We start from the raw sequence: 20,919 nt of genomic DNA on the forward strand, positions 1-20,919 counted from the left end.
GTTTTAGCATTGCTAAAAGCGAAGGTATATGGCAGTATTTTTTTTTAACATATGTCAAGGAGACACAATTATAATCTTTACGTTTCTGATAGTTTATAACTTAAGAGTTAATGTTACTGTCTAAGTGATAAAATGTGATACCTGACAATGACTGCTTATGAGTTCATTAGGTAGGAACATCTTTCAGAGCTAGCTAACCCTTTGTGTTAGGGAAAGGAAGAAACAGAAGAAAATAATTCCTGCATGCTAGAAAAGAAACACTTAAATTATTTAATTTCCTGGAAAACTGAAGTGATTTAAACTACTTTAATATTCTTTAGAAGATCTCGTGTCTTGAAAAGTATCTGTATAGCCAAGGGACAGTATGACTTACAATTAATCACTTTCATTTTTTTCACCCTAAAATTAACATCTAATGTCTTTTTTCTGAAGGGGGAAAAAAGGAGGATGATTTGTCTGTCTCAGATGTACTTTGGAGTCTACGCTAATTACTGTTTAGCCGTTAGAAACTGATGCTTGGCAATTCATATAGTAGTATTGCAGATGCAAGCAATTTTCAGATAAAACAGAAGTGATGAATCATTTTTATGAAGGCAGCGTCTCAAAAAACAAAAAGTGATTCTATGGGAATGATATTTTTGGAATGACTGCTTCCCAGTTCCCTCTGAGGACTGATTTAATCTGTCAGAACGGTGACTTCAGCGGTGGTGCATGCCTTCATGTGCAGTTTAATTATGGGTATAGTAGTCATGAGACCTACTTGTTTTTTGTTTCTGGCAAACAGTAAGTCCAGGTTTATACCTGGATTACAGAAGAGTACTTGAAACATCTATTAATAACAGTTATTTGGTAAACTTTTCTTTCAAAACACCCTTATGTTCTGAAAACAAGGACCCTATAGACTTTCACGCAATTGAGACAAGAATGAAATGCAAAAAATTATGGGAAACAAAACAACTGTGTGGTAATCACTAACTGTATTGTCCACATGAGGAATTTGGTGGTCTGCATCAGCTTCAATCTGACATTTTAAAGTTCTGATGTTTACCTCTGATAATGATGTTATACAGTATTTCTCTTCTAGGGCCTATTTAGGATTGTTTATTTAGTTGTGGTAAGACTAGTACATTTTTATTTTTTTTTATTTTAACAAATGTGGAAATAACAACAGCTTGTCTATCTCTTTGCAGCTTTTACGAGAGTTGAAGCACCCTAACGTGATTGCATTACAGAAGGTTTTCCTTTCTCACAGTGACAGAAAGGTTTGGCTGCTGTTTGATTATGCTGAGCATGACTTGTGGGTAAGTACAGATTTCCCTGAATGTTTGACATAGTGTAATAGGAGCTTGGACAAGCTGAAGTGTGTGTGTTGTGCCTTCGTATAACACAGAGATGCATACGTTTCTTCCTGTGTAATTCAGGGTCTAACTGACATCCTGTTCTTATTACACTTTGATCTTTCCCTTAAAACTTGCAAAATCTCTGTAGAATTTTTAATATGCCAGACTTAATTTTGAAGCTAAAACAACGTCCCATTAAGATTTAATTAGGGTTAAAGATGGTATTCCTAAATTGAGACCTTCTAAAACAGAGATTGGAAATCTATTTAGTATTTTATTTTCCCTACAGTTTTATCAATACAAAGAAAAAGGAAAAAGAAAGAGTGGGACTATTTACTGAGTCCTTTTACTGAGATACAATGGCATTCACATTCTGTCATTTAATTCTGAACAGTGGATTTGTGGTAATACGAGTGGAATGAAAATAAAATAAAATAAAATAAAAAGTAAGCACTATTGATTGGGTCTGCTGATGTGCTATGATTACATGGGAGAGGAATAGAGGCTTGCATGTCAGTGAATTTCCAGTGAAATGTGAAAAGACTTCAATAAGAAATGAGTTGCCTGGACTTAGATTAAGACTTAAAACCAAAAGGTATCAAACATGACTAGTAATCAATATGTTTATAATTCCTTTGAAAATACTATAAAAAAGAGGAAGTGAAAAAATGAATTCCAATATTACTTCTTAAGGCTTCAGTAATATGGAAATTGCTCTTGGTAATGATACTGTGATAGTGACAGAGTGGTTGGTTTTTTTTTAATTTTTTTTTTTGTACAAGAGCTAATGCATATGTGCTTGTAAATGACAAAAAAAAAAGTGTAATCTGGAAGAAAAGTAGACTTAGAATAATTGAAGTCATGGGACTTCAGTCCCTTTTTATGTTTAAAAATGTATTTGAATTTCTCTTGTAGTGTAGCAGCTTTGTATTTTAAGTTTTCTTCATCACATTTATGTGTACAGTGAATTTGTATATTTCTCCCAAATGGTGCCAGTGATGATGAATAGGAATGCAGCAGATAAAACTCTGTGTGGACAGAATTTATATGTGCATCAGCTGAATTTACTCATTTTTAAAAAAACAGCCACAACAAACATGTTTTACTGCTACATTGAGAGACGCTCAAAATATACTGTTGCTCAACTTTTTCATTCAAATTTATTTGGGGCATCTGCTTTTTACACAACATGGTGATTTTTTGTATAACTTAACAGCTTTATCTGAAGAATTGCTGCAGTTAATGTTCCTACCACTCCTTACACTTGGCTGAGTATTGGTCATAATCTCCGTGAATTTCGTTCTTTTTCATTATTTGAAATTGAATGCTTGTTATACTAGTTATTTGATGTGAACTGGTCTCCTGCTTCCTACCACTCTTTATTTTTTTTCTTTTTTTTCTTTTTTTTTTTTTTTTCCCTATGGGACATGCTACACATGTCATTTCTCCTTTCCTATATAATTGCCCATATTTCCTTGCTTCTTAAGCCTTTGCAGGAATTCTTTTTCCTCCCTTGCATAAAGTTAGCCATACTCAAGGCAATCTTGGTTCTGGCTTAACCTTGGTCCTCATTTCCTTTACTGTCAGCACTTCCCAAGCATCGCTCTTGATTCCCCTTTTGTCTCTTTTGCTCACTCCCTACTTTGTGTCTTTTTCCACGCTGCCTCCTACACATGGAACAGCCTCCCAATTAACGTACGTAAAGATCCTTCACTATCCTCTTCAAAAGCCTCCTGAAAATCCACTTACTTTGTAACACATTTCAGTGATAACAACCACTTGTCATTCTGTCTGTGTTGTGTTGTGTTTTGCATTTTCTGTGCTTTACAACTTGTACCCTTTCAGCAATTTGAGGTAGGAACTGTAATAGGGGATTGGCACATTTTTGCGATTGCTTTACACCAGGTGCTTCCCCAGCACCACTTCAAGGCAAAGTAAGTCTCTTCATTGTGGATATCAAATTTAGTAAGATTTAAGTTTTGATAAATATTGACTTGATGTGCCGTCACTAGAGAAATACAGACTCCCAGAGACCAGTGTGGTTTCAAATGTACATATTTAGTGTTATGTAGTAAATCTTGCTTTTAAGGATGGGAATCTTCCTTCTATTCAAAGCTGCCCAACTTTAGTAAGGCTTACTGGCTTCAGTGAGAAGAATAAATGCTCATTACTTATAAACAGATTAATTAAAATCATTACATTTTTAGCTTCTGTACTGGAAATATTTGGCAAAAGATGAATGAACTGTGTTAGATGCTATCTTTTTCTGTTCATTTTGTAATGCTGATGAAGACTGTCCCATTCTAATAAGGAAAAGTGATGGTGCCAATTAAGCTTATTAAAAAGTTCGTTTATAGTGAGCAACATTCTTTTTTAACTTTGCATTTAATTCCCAAGGATTTGTGTACTCAAATCTGAAATTTGAGTTAAAATAGCACCATATTGTATAACTTGCAGTAACTTCTGTTGAAGTCATTTTCAAGGGATGAAGAAAACTATGCCTTTTTAGAACAACTTCTGACAGGTATTGATGAAGACTTTGTCATTGCTAGCAAACATATTCACTGTCTGATTTCTAAGTCTATCAAAGATTTTCCTTCATCGCCTCTCAAGTAATGTTGTACAAAACTATGCAAAAGTATTAATGGGATTACAGTAAAGAATGTGTAAGAATATAGCAGGTTTTTTGACCAACTGATCTATAATTCATGTTTAATTGAAACAATTGCCAAAATTTAGTGTAATCCACAAATGATTTCCTTATGATTTTTTCTGGGCTATTAGTCTCTGACAACTGATAACGTTTTTAAGGTATTGAATGTGCCACATGTTCTGATTTGTAGTGTATTGTCTACAGTGTCATCACTGCTCACATATGCTTATGCTATGAAGTGAATGAGATTCCTTAGCTTTTATCTCACTGTGTGCAAAAGAGACATCTGACACAAGGTTATAAAGGTGTGTGTCAGCCACTGTTATTGAGTATCTCATGCGTTATGGCCTACACTCTTTTTTTTAACTCCTGGTAATTTGCTTCAGTTTCACAACTTTGATGTCTGTTTTATTTAATTGAAAGCTTCAGTTTCGGATGTTCACAGCTAGAGAACCAACTATCTGTTGTTCCTTTTTCTAGTGAGTGACTTCACTTTTTCAGTGTTTACTCATAACGTCTTGGGTGCTTTTCATTCTAATTGTATCCAGATTTTCTCTCTTGATTAATTCATGTTTAGATTAAAACAGACAAACAAACAAAACTACTTAACACATACCTGAGCTAATCTCAAATGCATGAGTAGATACTATTTTTAATTAACCTTCTCAAGTATGTAGTTAGGAGTTCATAGTCTAAGAGAAAAACTACGTGTGGATGGAAAAGTATAATTCCTGTAATTAATATATCTGTTTTTCTTCTATGGTCTTTAATGACTTGAAGAAAAAAAAGTTATTTTGAATGCACGGGTTTATGTTTCAACAATGTTTTGAATAATATTCTTGTGTGCTAAAAGAGGTTGCGAGTGTTTTACATACCAATTTGTGCAATAACCTTGCAAATGTGCTTAATCACATGAGTGTTTTATAATAGATCTAAGTTAGTCTTCTCCAAATCTGATATAATCAGTTGTAACTCTGACTTCCTTTAGGTTTCAGTTTAGCTTTCAGTCATGATGATAATACTTGTTGATTACAAATATTTTTATTCACGTTAAAATACCTTTCTCAGTGTAGTAGGTTTATCTTTCTCTTCTAATTTTCTGTAGCCATGTGTGTATTTTTCTTTTAATCCAATTCCAGTCCACTAGGTAATTCTCTGTGTAGTCTTCTGTTGTTGCGTGTCTTTACCAATGAAGGATTCTGCTAGATGATAGAAGAATGTAGGATTTATGGGGGCAAAAGAGAGTGGGCTGGCATAGCTGTCGTTTGCTTTGAAGATATGATTTTTATCAACAGGCATTGTTATGGAAATTCATCTTTATGGCATGATTTAGCCTTTCCAAATAGATGGGGTTATTTTTGACACAAAAGTGCTGGCTGAACATCTTACAGATGGCAACACCATTCCTTGTTGATAGTAGTTTTGTCTGAGAATCACTACATACTTAAATAATTTCACTTTATTTTTTGCCAAGGTTGTGGGAATTTAAGGATAATTTGTATTTAGCAGTGACATGAACACTGGATATTTCAGGTATATAGTGAAAGGGTAATTGAATTCTGACTTTATTACTGTTTGAAGGTTGTTCTTGTTTTTTTTTTCTGAACATATTTTGGTCTTAACTAGAAGAACTAGAGAGACCCCTACAAAACGCGGGAAAATGATACCAAATCTGTTTTATGTTCACTATGCTTCAAAGTATAGATATTTAAAGGAAGTCAGGTTTATCAAAACGCAGTATGTTAAAGCTTCTTTCACTGTCAAAATGTTGACCTTTTGTCTCTTGGGAATTGATTTTTTTTTTTTTCATTGGCAATTTGATTAAAGGGATTCTGAAGAACAACCATGTAACAACATTGTTAAGAAGGAGGGAACGGAGGCTTATTTTTATGTCTTCTCTTTTGTGTGGGCTAGTATGTGTTGACTGTCATAATGTAGCCGAAATTGGAAATGGATGCAATATCAGTAGAAGTACTTCTATCCATTTTTGTTTTGATATGAGTTTAGTTTGTGATATACCCTCAACAGAAATTTTTTAGTCTAAACATTAGTGTCTGAAATTAGTTCTACGCTTAGGCCTGAAACAAACAAATACAAATTAAGATAATTGGGTCTGTCTTTTTTTTCCTGTTTTTGAATATTGTGCAAACAATGCATGTTTAGTTTTTGTAACATTTCCAGATTCTTATTTTTCCATTGCCTTTCAAGTGCTTTACATTTGATATATAACAGTGTTTGAGTACTGATTGTTGAAGAGAGAAGACTTGATGCCATGTAATCTGAATCATCCTCTTTACCCTGGCACAGGTTTAATGTGTAAAACCTTCATTTCTTTAATAATAAAACCTAATTTTACTGGTGTGTTGGAATTGTATAATTCCATACATAATTGTATTTTTTTTATCAGAAGTTGGTTGAGGGTAGGTATATGTAAAAAGTATTTTGTTGAAGAATAGGAGCAGATAGACAATTTACTTCAGTGTGGAGAGGCACCTGCGTTGAAAAAATTGTATATCAGCTAGATGGAGATGCATGTAATTAAAAAATAAATATATTTAAGTAGTAGAGCTCAAGAAATCTGGTTTTCCAGTGAGTTGTGTCTTAAGATCGAGCTCCTGCGTGAATCATCTCACGTCTATTGAGGTCGCAGCCCATATTGCAAAGTTTTTAGTCAGACACATGTGAAATACCACCTTTAGGGACTTAGTTCCATGAGAACTTCTGAATGTAGCTTGTTTGTTTGTTTAAACACTGTTGTAGTGAACAGCAGTTCTTGGAATCAGGAATGGGATGACACAACCATAGTGTGCATTAGCTTGACTTGCTTACAAGCAGACTAAAATTAGGATCTTTTTGAGAGCTCATTTGAAAACTGGATGTGGATACTAGGGATTTTCTTGGAACGAACTAAGTGAATTTGAGCTGTATTACCTTGTATTCTGTTTAAATTGCTTATGGTGGAAGGTTTAGAAAATGTACGTAGTTTCTCATAAGTCAATTTTCAAGCCTATTTCAACACTTTTGGTAACATACAAGGTGCATGAACTACTAATACTGTTCCATGAGTCATAAGTGTATTTTCTTTTGGCGATGTCTGTATGGTAACTGAATCACGGCCTGAACCAGTGATTTAACACCTAAGGAAAGGACTGGGTCAGCCTTGGGAGCACAGGTGAAGGCAATTCATAGACCCCATTTAAGGGCTGACTGCCACTGAGGAAGGATCTCTAGTTAGAGATCTGTCCCTTGTGGAATCTTTACTGCAAGCCTAGATCTTCAGAGATGGATGAGCACCTTTTCTTTCCCTTTGTAACACCATTCCATCTGTGCTAGTCCCTTTGCTGTTATGCTCCTCTAACACCTTTCCACCATGTTAATCTTCCTGATTGTAAATTTGTCCTAACTCTTGGTTCTGAGGAGGAGGCATATCTCTTGAGATTCAGTTGGCCTGGTAGAGGGGAGCTCAGTGCCTTTTAACAGGGAGTTACCCACTACAAGTACTTGTTTCTTTTTACAGTATTCACTGCTGGGTGCAAGTACATTTTCTTCTTGCAGATCTTGGTCATAGGTATCTTGGGTGTCTACTGCTATAAGCTTTGTATCAGGTTTTGGTAGTGACGGTGGAGAGTGAGGACTGAAATGCGTGTGAAGACTGCATTTCTTTGTCACCAGGGACTAACGTACTTCCTTTTCACTGTTAGCTGTTATTGGATTATGATTACTAACAGGTATCTCTTTCTGCACCTCTAATACTACTCGATCTTTTAACTACTACTAGCAACTCAGACACTTGTCATGGTTGCACATCTTGTGTGGGTACTTACTTTATCATTGGGAGAAGGTTCAAGGCCTCTCTGCCCATGAAAGAGTCAACATGTCCTCCTAATTTAGTATCATTGGCAAATCTACTTAGTATACCTTCAAGTCCTGTATCCAAGTAATTGATGAAAATGTCAATTTTTAGGGCAGAAAACTGACCCTAAACTGGAGCCCTACAGAAGTCCGCTAAGCGACAGCGTTGTGAGTATTGAAAGAAACAAAATCGCATTAAGTAGCTGAACTGAAAGCAGATAGAAAGGAGCATGCTATCCTATGTTATCAAAGACAAACCAGCATGTGAGCAAGATGTTGAATGTGCCTAGGTGGTATTTGACAGGCAAATAAGAGCAAGCCCTGCCATTTTCTGAAGTGGGAGCTTGACCTAGGATGTCTGACTGAGGCTGAGTATTTCAGTTTTGCACTGTGCTGATTTAGTGCTGCTAACTCTGGTTTGGAGGTACTTTGCACTGGGTGTAAGGGTAGATGCCTGCCTCAAAAGTTCATCTAGGTATTCATGTGGAACAGGAGAGAGAGAGAGAGAGAGAGAGAGAGAATACCTCCTGCTTTAGATTGCAGCAGGAAATCTTTCCATTCAGCAACTCTAATTTAAAAGTATTGCTGCAGTGCATGGCCCTGGCATGCTACTACCTGCTTCATTAATAAATAGTATCCTGCTCCTAAGTAGGCGCTCCCATTGCTTTAAGTATCTGCTCAGTGCTTTAATTTCTCAAGGGACAAAGCCTTTGGCAGGTTTCTTGGTTCATCTAAAGAAAGCAGGCAGGAACATGGGAGGGTAGGGCAGAAACCAGAGGTCCCGGCCTAGTGCTGTTGCATTTGGGAGATGTAACTCGAACATCTCTACTGGGGCCAGAGGTGTAAAGTTCCTCCTGAGGTGCTAATTTAGTTGTGTTATGGCCTATGAGGCCATTTTGCAGAGTCTTCTTCTGTGTGCCTTTATTATAATACGAATGTTTTCTGTGGATTCTAATCAATTTTCAAATGGGTAAAGAAATCCTTTTTAGTGGTTTTATGTGCGTTGAAAAAGGGCTCTGATTGGCTGGTGTGTCTGTGTGCTGAAACCCTTGCCTTGTTGGTGCGCTTCTTTTATATATTTTTTTAATATCAAGATATTAATTTTGAGTTTTAGAGAATGGTTACTGCTTTTTAAATCATATTGTAGTAACACATGAAAGTTGTTATCCAGTGAGCATTGTATAGTGCTGGAAGGTAGGGGTTCCGAGTTGAAGTTCTGACAGTCTTTTTGTGATATGACAGTGTGAAAACATGTCCAGGGAAATTATTCCTTAAAGCTTTCCTTTATTGTTTTCAAAGTGATTGTACAATTAAAGAATCAGGTACCAAGAGCTTTGTTTTCTAGAGCCCATTTATATATTCAAATCTATTAATCCTACAGATTAATTTTAAACTTTTTTTTTTTAATATAAAGGCACTCCTGTTTTATGCATAGTAGTTAGAAGTATCAACAGAAACATCAATGTTGATTGAAATAAGCACTTAATTTTGCTTCTTAATTTCTCTTTAAATAGTAGTATCTATAACTTTACTAACCACAATTTAACAGTGGCTGAAGTGTTGGAAGTTGCTGAGGTTCTGATGAGAGCCAGAGGTGGCATTATCCATGAGGAAACACTAACCCATAACCATTTCCATTTGGATTGCTAGTGATAGTCATAATGTGGGGTGGTGGTGGTGGAGGTCTAACTATTGGCTACCGCCTAAATTTGGAGGAGGATGATCTGGAACTGGACAAATCCTGTTCAAAAATTGGGTAATTGATAGTCTTGCCACTCTAAAGATTAACATTTGGAATAGCTTTCATTACAAATGCAAACTGCCTTTGCAACTTCTTCTCACAAAAAGTGTGTAATTGAAAACTGTTTTGTTGTTTGCTTCTTTGAATCTACTTCAAAAAGAGTAAGGTTTTTTTTTTTTTTAATCAGAATGAATGAGTTTTTGCTTAGTGGCAGTGTGTTAAAATTGGTTTTGTCCCTTGTATAGCTCCCCCTTGTCTGAGGATTGAAAAGGTAGAAGGGCCTCATCCCATTTTATTTCTTGTTATACGTGCAGCAAAACCAAACCTGACACATGATCTTCACATAGATCTTACAATAAATATTAATCAGTTTATGAATATTTCATGATATGTCAGTAATCTTGTCATTCTTTTTTTTTTTTTTTTTTTTAATCTTTCAACTGACTGATGCTGGAATCCATTTTGCATTCCCTGGTTTCAGTTTCAAGCAGTATTTGTTCTCTTGTGGACTGACTGACTTCTGTAATCCAAGAACCACTAGCTTATCTTCATCAATGAAGTATATGGCCAAAACATTGAAGATTTTTAGATGTTTGCGCATGATCTCACCCTAATGATGTGGATTTTCTCTGCTAGGTTCTGATTTAGGGGGAATATTGAAGTGTAGTAGTGGGTACTCGGTTCTAGGTGTTTTTACAGAAGATGTGGAAACATGGAATGCAAGTCTCTTTCCAATAGGTGCTGCTGGTTTAGAAGCTTGTGATCTAGCAGCAGTGAGGATAGGAGGATCCCAGGTGGGATGGTGGGAGAGGGGAGGGAGGAGAATGAATAAGAGATGTTACTGGAGGTAAGTAGCTAGTCTTAAGAAATTATCAAAAGCTTGACAGCTATTTTTCAAGCAACTCAGAGGATCAAAACATTTAAGGATATTGGGAGCACCTCACTGTTATTTTTAATTGCAAAGTTCAACAGACTTTGCTTTTCATTCCATTATTTATTGTTAATAGTTTTTTTAAGTAGGAAGATTTTCTTTTTTGTTGTCTAACAAGCTTACGTTTTTGCTTGTTTTATTTCTAGCATATTATCAAGTTTCACCGTGCCTCAAAAGCAAATAAAAAGCCCATGCAATTGCCAAGATCTATGGTTAAATCACTACTCTACCAGATCCTTGATGGAATCCATTACCTCCATGCGAACTGGGTGCTTCATAGAGATCTGGTAAGTGGAGCATTCTTTACCTGGTTAGGAAAGTTTTACATGTGTATCATTGGGTAGGAGGAGAAAAGTCCCTGTTAGTAATCTTGCATATCGATCTGTACAGTTCTTCCTGTTATTGTTGTGGGAGACCAATGGTGATTTTAAACATGAAAATAGCGTTGTTTTTGTCTGAGTCATCTGAGCTCAAACAATGACAACGGATCCGGTAAAAGGATTGCAAATGTCAATATCCGCAAACAGTACTTGAGCCAGCTGATAATGCATTGGTTGAACGTTCTTAGAGGTTTGTGGACTGCTTTGAAAACGCACTTAACTAGAAAGGTGATTGATACCTTTGTACATTGTTCGGCTCACATACAAGTTACTATAAAAGATAGTGAAAGAGTAGTTTTTTTTCATGGAGTGTTTCTTTTCCATGCGGTATTTTTTTCTGACCGTGGGAAGAGAACTTTGAAAGGATTGTCGTCTTAGAAATTTCCCATGACCTGGAGTGTCTCTTCAAGTTGATTACAGATTACAAGGGCAGCCAGTTGCCTTGTCTTAGTTACCCTTTTTCCCTTAAAGTTTCCCACCACCCCTAATGCTTAAGTGAATCTCTTGCAGTGGTTATAAAAAGAAGAATATTAATATGGGCATAGTGTCTGCTGATCTTGCATTGTAACTGAATTTTTGAGTGTGAAGCAAACCAAGTACATGGTGGTTAATATTCCAGATCCTTTCTTGTAGTTATGATGCATTGATAAAGTAAGATCAGTAGGAGCTATGGTGGGAAGTGTAGTGTGATCTGTGTATGAAGTGACTGTTTGGATATTTCTCATAGTTGCCCTAGTCAAAATGGGTATGCATGTCCAGAAGCTTCTAATAATTTATTTAGTTTTGTAAGCAAGACATAGATTATTCTCAAGTACTTAATAGTAGTTATGTGTTCAGATTAATGTTTGGATGTGGACTGAGTGTTATCTTGAAAGGTACGAGTGAATTAAGACAGCTCTGGAATGGAAATCACAGATATCTTCTGAAATAAAATTTATTTAATTTTGATAAGTGGCTAGAATTGGTGTTCAAGTTTTGGCATGGATCACTTTTTTTTTTTTTTTTTAGCCTCATTCTTTGGTATTTATTGTTGACCTTTCTGATAAATTCCAGATGTTAGCATAGTTGTGGGCTTTTATTGTTGTTTTCGGATTGGTAGCCATGAGCAAAAGGAGGAAGCAAGTGCAAATACATCTTTGACTTCTGTGCTACAATTATTACTTTCCTAAGGAGACAGCTGTTGTTTTGCCAGAAAGCTGAGATGTAATTAGGCACAATTTAAAAAGGAACACCTGAAAAGTCTATATTCAGCTATGTTTAATGGAAGAATATGTATTCATGAAACTATTTCTATCCTCTAGCACCAGGTGTTTTGCGTGACCTGTGCTGCTCCTTTGCAAGTCTTATCAATTGTTGATGTGTTGCAGCAGAGCTGGTGCCTAATGTAATTCTTTTCTCTTGCAGCTTTGAGAAGTAAGGGTTGCTTTTCATGAAATACTGTTTTTCATATCACTGGTGTGATAGTGCTTGGCTGATGTAGTCATAATTGGGAAGAGAGAATAGAAATTGGTTGAATCTAATGTGTTTCCGTGTAAATAAGTTTAATTTTTCAGTGCCTCCATGAGAGAAAGGAAAACATTAAAAATTGCCTTGGTACAGTGGTGGTGTGAAAGTATATGCGTAATTGTTAGCTTTTTAAAAAATCATTGTCAATCTCTGAAGAATTCAGGTATTTCAAATTGTTGGTTTGTATCTTAACCACTGATAAGAAGTGATGGTATTTTGTATGTGTCTGCTTTCGAAATTAGGAGATGTTGTGTTTGTTTAGTAAACAACTTAAATTCTCAGTTAACCGAAACTTTTGCGTGTGATTATCTGATCTAGTGGGAGATGTTTCTGCCTATAGCAGGGGGATTGGAACTACATGACCTTAAAGGTTCCTTCCAACCCAAACTGTTCTATGATTTTTATTTATAAGATCGTACTTGTGATTTTTGCTTTTTTTTGTTACCTCAGGCCTGATTTCACTAGCATGAGTTTCCTGTGTAATTACAAGAAATAAACACACAATGTCTTGTTAAGATGAGGAGCAATTGGTCTGGTGTTTTTTTTCCCTTGGCTGTTTTAGTTTACTTCCATGGGAAAAATATTTTTCTATTTTTATGTAAACCAATATTTTGCATCAAGACACCTTGTGCTTTCCTGATTTAATATAACTCTGTTCCTACTATTTTTAGCATGCATTTGGATGTAGTCCAAAGATGATGACATCCATAAAAGTGATGTTATGGTTCTTTTTTTTTTTTTTTTTAAATTAGATTCTCTAAGAGTATTTATGATGATATTAGTCAAATTTTCCTCAGCTACGGAAATGACCTTTAGAGTTTATTCAACAAATGTTGCAATAAAAAGTAGAAAGATGACAAGTTAGGTATTTTGTAGAGTACTTGCTTGGAACTATTTGAGGAGTATTAGTAACATCATTTAAATCTTAGTTTGGTGTTATCTTAATTTTTTTTTTTTTTTTTTTAAAGAAAAGTCTTAAGATAGAATAGCAAATGTACTTCTAAGATTTTTTTTTTATTGTTCTAAATGGATTCATATTGCTAGGTAGGTAAAATTGTTACTCTGAAGCTGTTTTTAGGATGGGCAGTAGCCAGCAAAATCACTGAAGAGTTACAAAGCTGGTGAGCAAGCAGAATGAATTTACAGACTTGCAATATGTATCATGTCGTTGGGCATGAGTTAAGGGATACTTTATGCCACAAGGAGACAGTCTCAGTCTTCTCTTCAATATCACCATGGTATTATCACCCATTTTAATTAGCTGACAGGTGACACTTATCTAACTAATGGTAAGCTCAGTCAGGGAGCTAAGTCAGCAAAAAGCATTTGCTTTTCTCTTGCAGAATGAGTTATTTGTGATCCATGAACAAGTGAAGTGGGATGTGTGCAGCAGAAGGTGCAAAAGAAACCTGAGATTGAAGATGGTGGCAAAAAGCAGAACAGGTTGTTCTGGCATCACCTTCCATTATATCAGTTCAGTCTATTGCTAAAATGCTTTAAACTTACGTGAAAGTGCAAAGTTTTTGAAAGATTTAGTTAAATTGCAATTCTAAATTAGTGTTTACCTTTAACCACTTCTGGTGTAAGATTTATTTCAGATTAAACTCTCAACACAAGTCTAATTTTAGGAAAGTACCCAAACTGAGGCAAATTATAATACCAGGTATGCTTGTGCTTGTACATCTAGAAATAAGAAAATAATTTAATGTACTGTGTAGTTTAATTTCTCATAATGTTTGAGTATTTTGTTTCTAGTTTTCTTATTCTGAAAATAGCTGTAAGATGTGAGATGGCTTTAATGTGTAACTTTTTTTTTTTTTGGCTAAGCTGTTAAATTTCATCATTTAGGAATACTTAGCAATTTTCTGTAGGGTAAGAGTAAAACTAGTGCAGAATATGGGACAGGAGTATTAGAATTTTATTTCTCTGAATATCATGGTGTCAGTTTGTTCACCTTGGAACTGACATAAGACTATAAAAAGCACTTAAGATTTTTCTCCTATCAAGTCATTTGAGATGGTGTTTTGTTGTCGGATTACATGTTGTTGGGCAAAGATAATTTTGTTTTCAACATAGCAGCATTCCTGAAAGCCACATGTGAGAGGAGAGAGGAAGGGAAGGAGACTTGGCAGGATCTGCTAGCTGCTAGAGCCTTTCGTTAAGAAAAGGCATTATTAATGTAGATATTAGAGTCATAGAATGGCTTGGGTTGGAAGGGACCCCAAGGATCATCAAGTTCCAATCCCCCAGCCACAGGTAGCACCACCAACTTCCAGATCTGGTACTTTTCCAAGTTGCCCAGGGCCCCGTCCTTTCAAAGTATCCTTTTGATACTAATCTCTGGATTTTAAAAGGTTCTGTAGAAATCACGGGCTATCTACCTGAAGGGAATCCTTAAGTTGTGCTCTGTAGCTTGAGTCTGCATCAAGTCAGAAGATGCAAGATGTACAGTGCAATAATTCAGAGTACTGTGATTTGTTCGTCCACTTCTCCCCTGCATGTGAATTACGAGGATTGTAGAGGATTGTTCAGCAAGGCTTTACTTAGTGAGGCATCTGAAAATGGAGATCTTCCATTTACTGTTCACAGTGTGTGTTCGTATTATCAAAAGAGTACTTTTAGTAGTTTTTCTTGTGCTATTAAGCCTTTGGTAGTTGATGTTAGTTGCTTGTGCATTTCCTTTGGAACCTGAGAAATGTAATTCCTATTTGTAAAGTGGGTGCATTCTCCTGGAGCGAGGGGTGTTATCTACAAGAGATGTTTTAAGTGCACAGAAAAATCACTGAGTAGATGTGTAAGATTCTGCTTGTGTCTGAGTCTTTCTCTAGAATTCTACCTAATGTTATTAAAATTACTGATTGAAAACAAATGTTGGAAATTGAACTCACAGAGAAGCATGGGTGTCTCACTCCCTTCACCCCAAGTAAATTCACTTGTGAAAATGAGCCAGTGCTTTTACTATTAGAAACTTGTTGATCTGTAACTTCCTGTTTTTTTTTTTTTTCTTGCTTGCATCTCTGTAGGTTTAGAATGTTTTATTTGATGATGCATGTCATTTTACAAGTAAGGAGATAAGCTTATAGTAAAAATCTGTGTTCTGCGAAAAGGCATCTGTGAGTTGTAACATTGCAGAGATTTAAAACATTTTGTTCCAATCTAATTATTTTGTATTATTCTTAAAGTTGTAGGTACAACCAAGAGAGTATATTGTAGGTATGGTTGTTCCCTGAACTATGTTCAAAGTGCAAGTTCCTAGTGATGCAGCAGGAGGCCATGCTGCCTCTAGTCTTTTCTGTTCACCTGTACTTATTTTCCTCCAACCTGGGGTGTACAGCACTAATGCAAGTTAAGAAGTTCAGTTGACAGTTGTAAAAATGGTGGTGTAGGGTGGATATGTGGGCAAGATGGTTTTGTGTGAAAGCCAAGTGGATGAGGATAAGACATAAGAGAGAGTGGAGACTTTCATCTTCAGTGACATTGTCATAGTCTGCTGGCAGTGTTACATATATGATCAGTAATTCTCCTTTCCCATAATTATTTGGATAGCTGGAAATTTGTTGGTGCCTGAGAAAAATAATACGAGCACCAGAAATTTATTATCATTTTGATGTTATGTATCCCTGGCAAGTACAAAGCTTCAGATTGTAAAGAATAGTTTCTGGGAAGATTGCTCCCCTGTCCTAGTGAGCACAGCGTCCCAGGGAGGGGGCTGAGACCAGAGTGCCCTCTTAGCTGCGCATCCTTACTTTGATCACTTCATTCCAGAGTTCCCTGGGGCTTGTCTCCCACCCTGCAGCTGACAATCAGAGAGAAGGGTTTTAATTTGAGACAGCAGGCAATCACTTCTCTCTTTTTTTGGATGAATCCATTGATGGTGATTTGAAAGCTTGCCACTAGTGTTCCATCTCCAGCTTTTTTTATTACCATCTTCTTGCCTGTTAAAATCAGAGGAAGATTGTGTATATGTTCTGTACCTTGCTGCACTGTATCATCAGTAGTAAGCTGTTTTCATTGAGTGCTTAAGCTAATCAGTCTGTGTTTCTTCCTGGAGCAGATTACAAAGTGCTCAGTGCTTTTGTCATCTGCAGAATTTATAGAGCGCTAATCTGGTAATTTTGGTGGAAGGACATAGCAGGCTGCTGAGGTTTGATATAATTTTGAGCCAGCATGTCTGTTCATACAGACAGTGACTATGCACGGCCTTTGGAATGATCAGACACGTAAGCTTCCAGATTCAGCCTTCTTAACAAATCCTCTGACTAGAAACCACAGCAGAAACAAACGTGGTGCCTTTCCAATGGTACATTTTGAGCAGAGCCACCAGAAGCTGGTAAAGTGGACAGCGCTAGTTCAGGCTGGCATGCAGGGCACACAGGGCAAGCTGCTTTCCCCTGTCTTGCAGCCCAGCACCTCTTGAAAAGCTGCCCGTGATGGAAAGTGTGGTGATTTTTCTCTCATAGGGCTGTCTGGAGCTGCAGCCACCTGGAGTCTGGGCTTTTTGTTGCCTTGGAAAGGGAAAGCCTGTAGTGAAGTGGCTTGCCAGGAGGCTTTCTGTGGGAATCAGCAGCTTTAGCTCCCATGGAGGTCCAGCCTTTTCAGAAGTCCTTCAGCTGATTAGTGTCTTATCTTCTCACTCTGCTGATAATTTTAGTTTTAAAAAAGCTATTATTAAATCTTATTACTAAATTTGCAAAAATTTAGGAGTGTTTTAAGTGAGTCTTCATGGTATTTATGTTAATACTAGCACTTTGGTAAATTTCCATTATTTCAGTTTTAGTAAATTCAGTAAAGCTCCAAGAGTTTTCAGATTTTCAGTTGACCAGCTGACTTTTCATGCAGTTGTCGTTTCAGCCAAGTAATGATCCTGTAGCCATTATGTAAATCTGCAGTCTCTTATCATGGACCCTTGCATGGACTTTGAACTTTGCTCTCATGTTAGACACACCTCATTTAACCTGTCTTTACCTCTGTTTCCCGATCTGGTAGCTCTTTATGGGTTTAAATTGTAGCTTACTGCTTTATATGCCATGATCTGTGGTTTATTTGGTTAGCTATTTTTTTGTTTGATATTCTTGTCCTAATGAGATGGAAGTACCAACAAAGACAGAGAATTAAAATAAATGGCATTTTCTACGAAGACATCAAAAGAGCTCGTTAAGAATTTTAAATGGGTACTGACATTTTACCTCTGCTTTCACGTCAAAGCCTTTGAAATGCAAAAAATCTCTTAGTGCTTATTGGTATGAGTTTGTAGTATAGTAGTATAAGTAGCAGTGTGTATAGTGTAGTAGTTAAACTCTCTTTTCTTCCTCCCTGTTCCCTCCCACAAAATTTTTCCAGGGCAGTGGGTAATCAGAAAAGTTACCTAAAATGCAGGAAAACAGAAGAGGGTTTTGAATGTGAGTTTGCATTTCACCAAGCAGGCAAACTGTGCTTTGAAAGACAAAATGCAAAATGACAAGTGCAGGGAACTCCTCTTTCACCAGCCCTTCTAAAAAAGGCCTTTAACGTGCTGATATCCAAGGTAAATTTAGCTGCGGATTCCTGCACCCTCTCCTGCCAGCCAGCTGCTGTGCAGGAATGTGGAGTGGCTGGGTTCTGTCCTCTGCCAAGGATTGTGCACCAGCTTGAAAGGCTTGTTGCCCCTGCATGCCCGATTGGGCACACACTCAGCTCCTATAAATAAATAGCCAGTCATTCTGTCTGCTGCTGTCCTTAAACTTTTAACACCACTAGTTGTAGTTGTAATCCTTACCATTTTTTGTTTAGGGTGTGTGTGAGAGAAGGACATACGGAGGTGTGTCCGCATGCACTATTGGCTGATATTCTGCAGAGAGGGTTAGGGCCTCTTAGTCCTGAATCAACATGATCCATTTATAGTGGAGGAGTCTGTCATCTGTCCAAAAACCTAATTAGTGGTTATACGCAGCTTGCATATTTTCGTGTATAAGGAAGGTGGAAGCTATACCTACACGTTTGAAAAGGTTGGTTTTATAAAACAATTTGCATTTGTTATCTGTAGGGCTAACACAATTTTCTTCTTTTAGATCTGTTAAGAGAGAGTATACCATTTTATTTATTGCTGAGGAACAACAGTAGTTTGTGCATATCAATGTACACAGACAAACCAGAAACTTTACATGCTGAAAAGCAAATGAAGTTTTATTAGCATATGCTTTTCTCCTTTTTTCTGGGCAGCCTGGTTGAGTGGTTGGCTACCCTGCCTATGGCAGTGGGATTGAAAATAGATGATCATTGAGGTCCTTTTCAACCCAGGCTATTCTATGTTTCTTAAAATATTGTTGTGGATGCCCACCCACCTAGAGGTGTTCAAGGCCAGATTGGATGGGGTCTTGGGCAGCCTGGTCTAGTATTAAATGGGGAGGTTGGTGGCCCTGCATGTGGTGGGGGGTTGGAGCTTCATGATCCTTGAGGTCCCTTCCAACCCTGGCCATTCTGTGAAAATATCAGGCTGGGTGGGAATGGCAGAAAACTGTGCCAGGAGAAGCTCAGACTGGGCATTGGGGAACATTTCTTGGCCATGAGTTTGGTCAGAAACTGGAACAGGTTGCCTAGAGGGATGATAGATGCCCTGTGATTCTCTGTGCTCAAGAGGCATTTGGACAGTGCCCTTAGTGGCATGCTGGAACTTCTGGTTGGCCCTGGAGTGGTCAGGTTGGACTGGATGGTCTTTGAAGGTTCCTTCCTACTGTACTGTACTATTCATTGAGAGACCTCTATTCAAAATGTTGCATTCTTCATAACTCAGAACTTTGATTTTTCTTCTTTGACTGTAAAAATAACTTAAATGTTTTAAAAAGGCTTTTGAAGACACACGCACAGAGTATCTAATTTATCAAGTACATGGAAAAAAACAATTTTTTTGAGATTGACTAATGCATACCTTTGGCTGCTGGCAAGAGTATTAAGAAAATGTTTGTAGATTAATTTTTAGTAATAAAAATAATTACAGCTAAAGAAAAATGTTTTGCCTCAGGTTCTGAAACAAGCTTATGCCCATAAAACTCTGGCTGGATATAAATTCAGATGAGTCAGAAGAAACAAAGGTACTGATTTAATGTTTTTTTTGGCTGCGTCTTACTGCTAAAGTCAACAGATGACATATGGTTCCTGTGAGCTTCGTATCTCTTTTCCTGAGGTGGGAAAAGGGCGAGAAAGAAACAAAAATATTAAAGTTGCTCCAGAATGTATGTGTTTATTTTGTAGATAAAGGAAAAACAGAAGAAATGGCATCTTTTCCAATAGCCTCCATTCAGATTTCATCAGCTCTGGGAAGCTTTCTAGTAAGTCCATGATGTACTGAATCTTACCGACGCAGCTGACCCTTGGAGTGAGCAAGCAGAATTTTGTGTTCTAAATGAAAAATAACAAGTTCAGCAGCAGTTTTTACAAGTTTTTATTTCTCCCTTCTTGGAGAAAGTAGCCTTTCTGGGATAGTGTCAGTGGTTACAAGTGTGTATCTCACTTTTTTTTTTTTTTTTTCTGATTGGATTCATTAATCTTTCTGGCAATAGGGCAAACATCACATTGTTGACATGGTGTTACTTACAATCAAAGAAATTAATAAAATTTATAAGTATGTTAAAATCATTGAATACAACTAACCAGTGTGTAACAATATACAATATTCAAGAACATGAAATAGTCAGATAAAAATGCAGTGTTTTCCTTTTTTTTTTTTTCTTGCATTTGTTCATCCTGTTACTTGCTTTTTGTGTGTAATCTTCATTTGCTAGCACAGCGGAGTCATTACTGCTTTACTAAGATGTTGTAATAATGTTGCAAATGCTCTTGCATTTAAATTAAATATCTCTGATCAGTGATCCAGTAAGCTGCTGTGACTAACAAAGGATGGTAGTTTCTTCCTCAGTTTCATTCCATGTGAACGATGTCGTCTGTGGATGACTGATCAGCTGATATTTCACCAACAACTTATCTCAAGGCCTCTTTGTCTCTTCCTGCGTCCATCCTTTTTCAGAAACCACTGACCTTACCATAGCTGCAGTAGCAAGCAACACAGCCGTGTCAGCTGGAGGGAACCTTTTGTATAAGTAGTGAGGGGGTCCCTGCTTAAGTGGAGTGGTCTTCCCAGAAACAAGGCATCAGGTCATCAAATTCTTTAGGGAGGGTGATGGCATTCTTTTATATACATAAAAATAAACTTAACGTTCAAACACTTGAAAATTAGATTTTGAAGTAATTTTAATAAATACGGAAACAAACTTTCAGAAAATCTGGACCACTAGTACAAGTATTTATGAAATTCTTTCACTCGTCAATAGTGAAGTAGCAAGGGTCCAACCAATGAAGGCATGTCATGGAGCAGAACACATGCAACTCTCCTTGTATGAAGCCTGTGTAGTATCAGGAGATTTTAACCATTCTTTGCTCTTCTGTTGTTTTGCTCTCTGGAAATTAAAGCCCATCTGGTCTTGGGACAGGAGTTCAGATAGACCCTACCCTCCACCCCCCTCCCCCATTCCTTGTTGCTCCAC

General features: G+C 36.9%; 1 protein-coding gene across 3 annotated transcripts in view; it reads left to right on the forward strand.

The window, feature by feature from the left end:
• The window catches only part of CDK19 (cyclin dependent kinase 19), a 140,442-nt gene that overhangs the window by 65,404 nt on the left and 54,119 nt on the right, over positions 1 to 20,919 (forward strand). For all 3 annotated transcript variants that reach the window (XM_085217475.1, XM_085217474.1, XM_019613055.2), the window contains 2 exons: positions 1,191 to 1,301; positions 10,664 to 10,804. In XM_085217475.1, coding sequence (XP_085073601.1) covers positions 1,191 to 1,301; positions 10,664 to 10,804 — 252 coding nt within the window. The remainder of the gene's footprint in view (positions 1 to 1,190; positions 1,302 to 10,663; positions 10,805 to 20,919) is intronic.

The sequence above is a fragment of the Meleagris gallopavo genome, chromosome 2, assembly GCF_905368555.1.
Source record: "Meleagris gallopavo chromosome 2, MGAL_WU_HG_1.1, whole genome shotgun sequence".
Taxonomy (NCBI): Eukaryota; Metazoa; Chordata; class Aves; order Galliformes; family Phasianidae; genus Meleagris; species Meleagris gallopavo.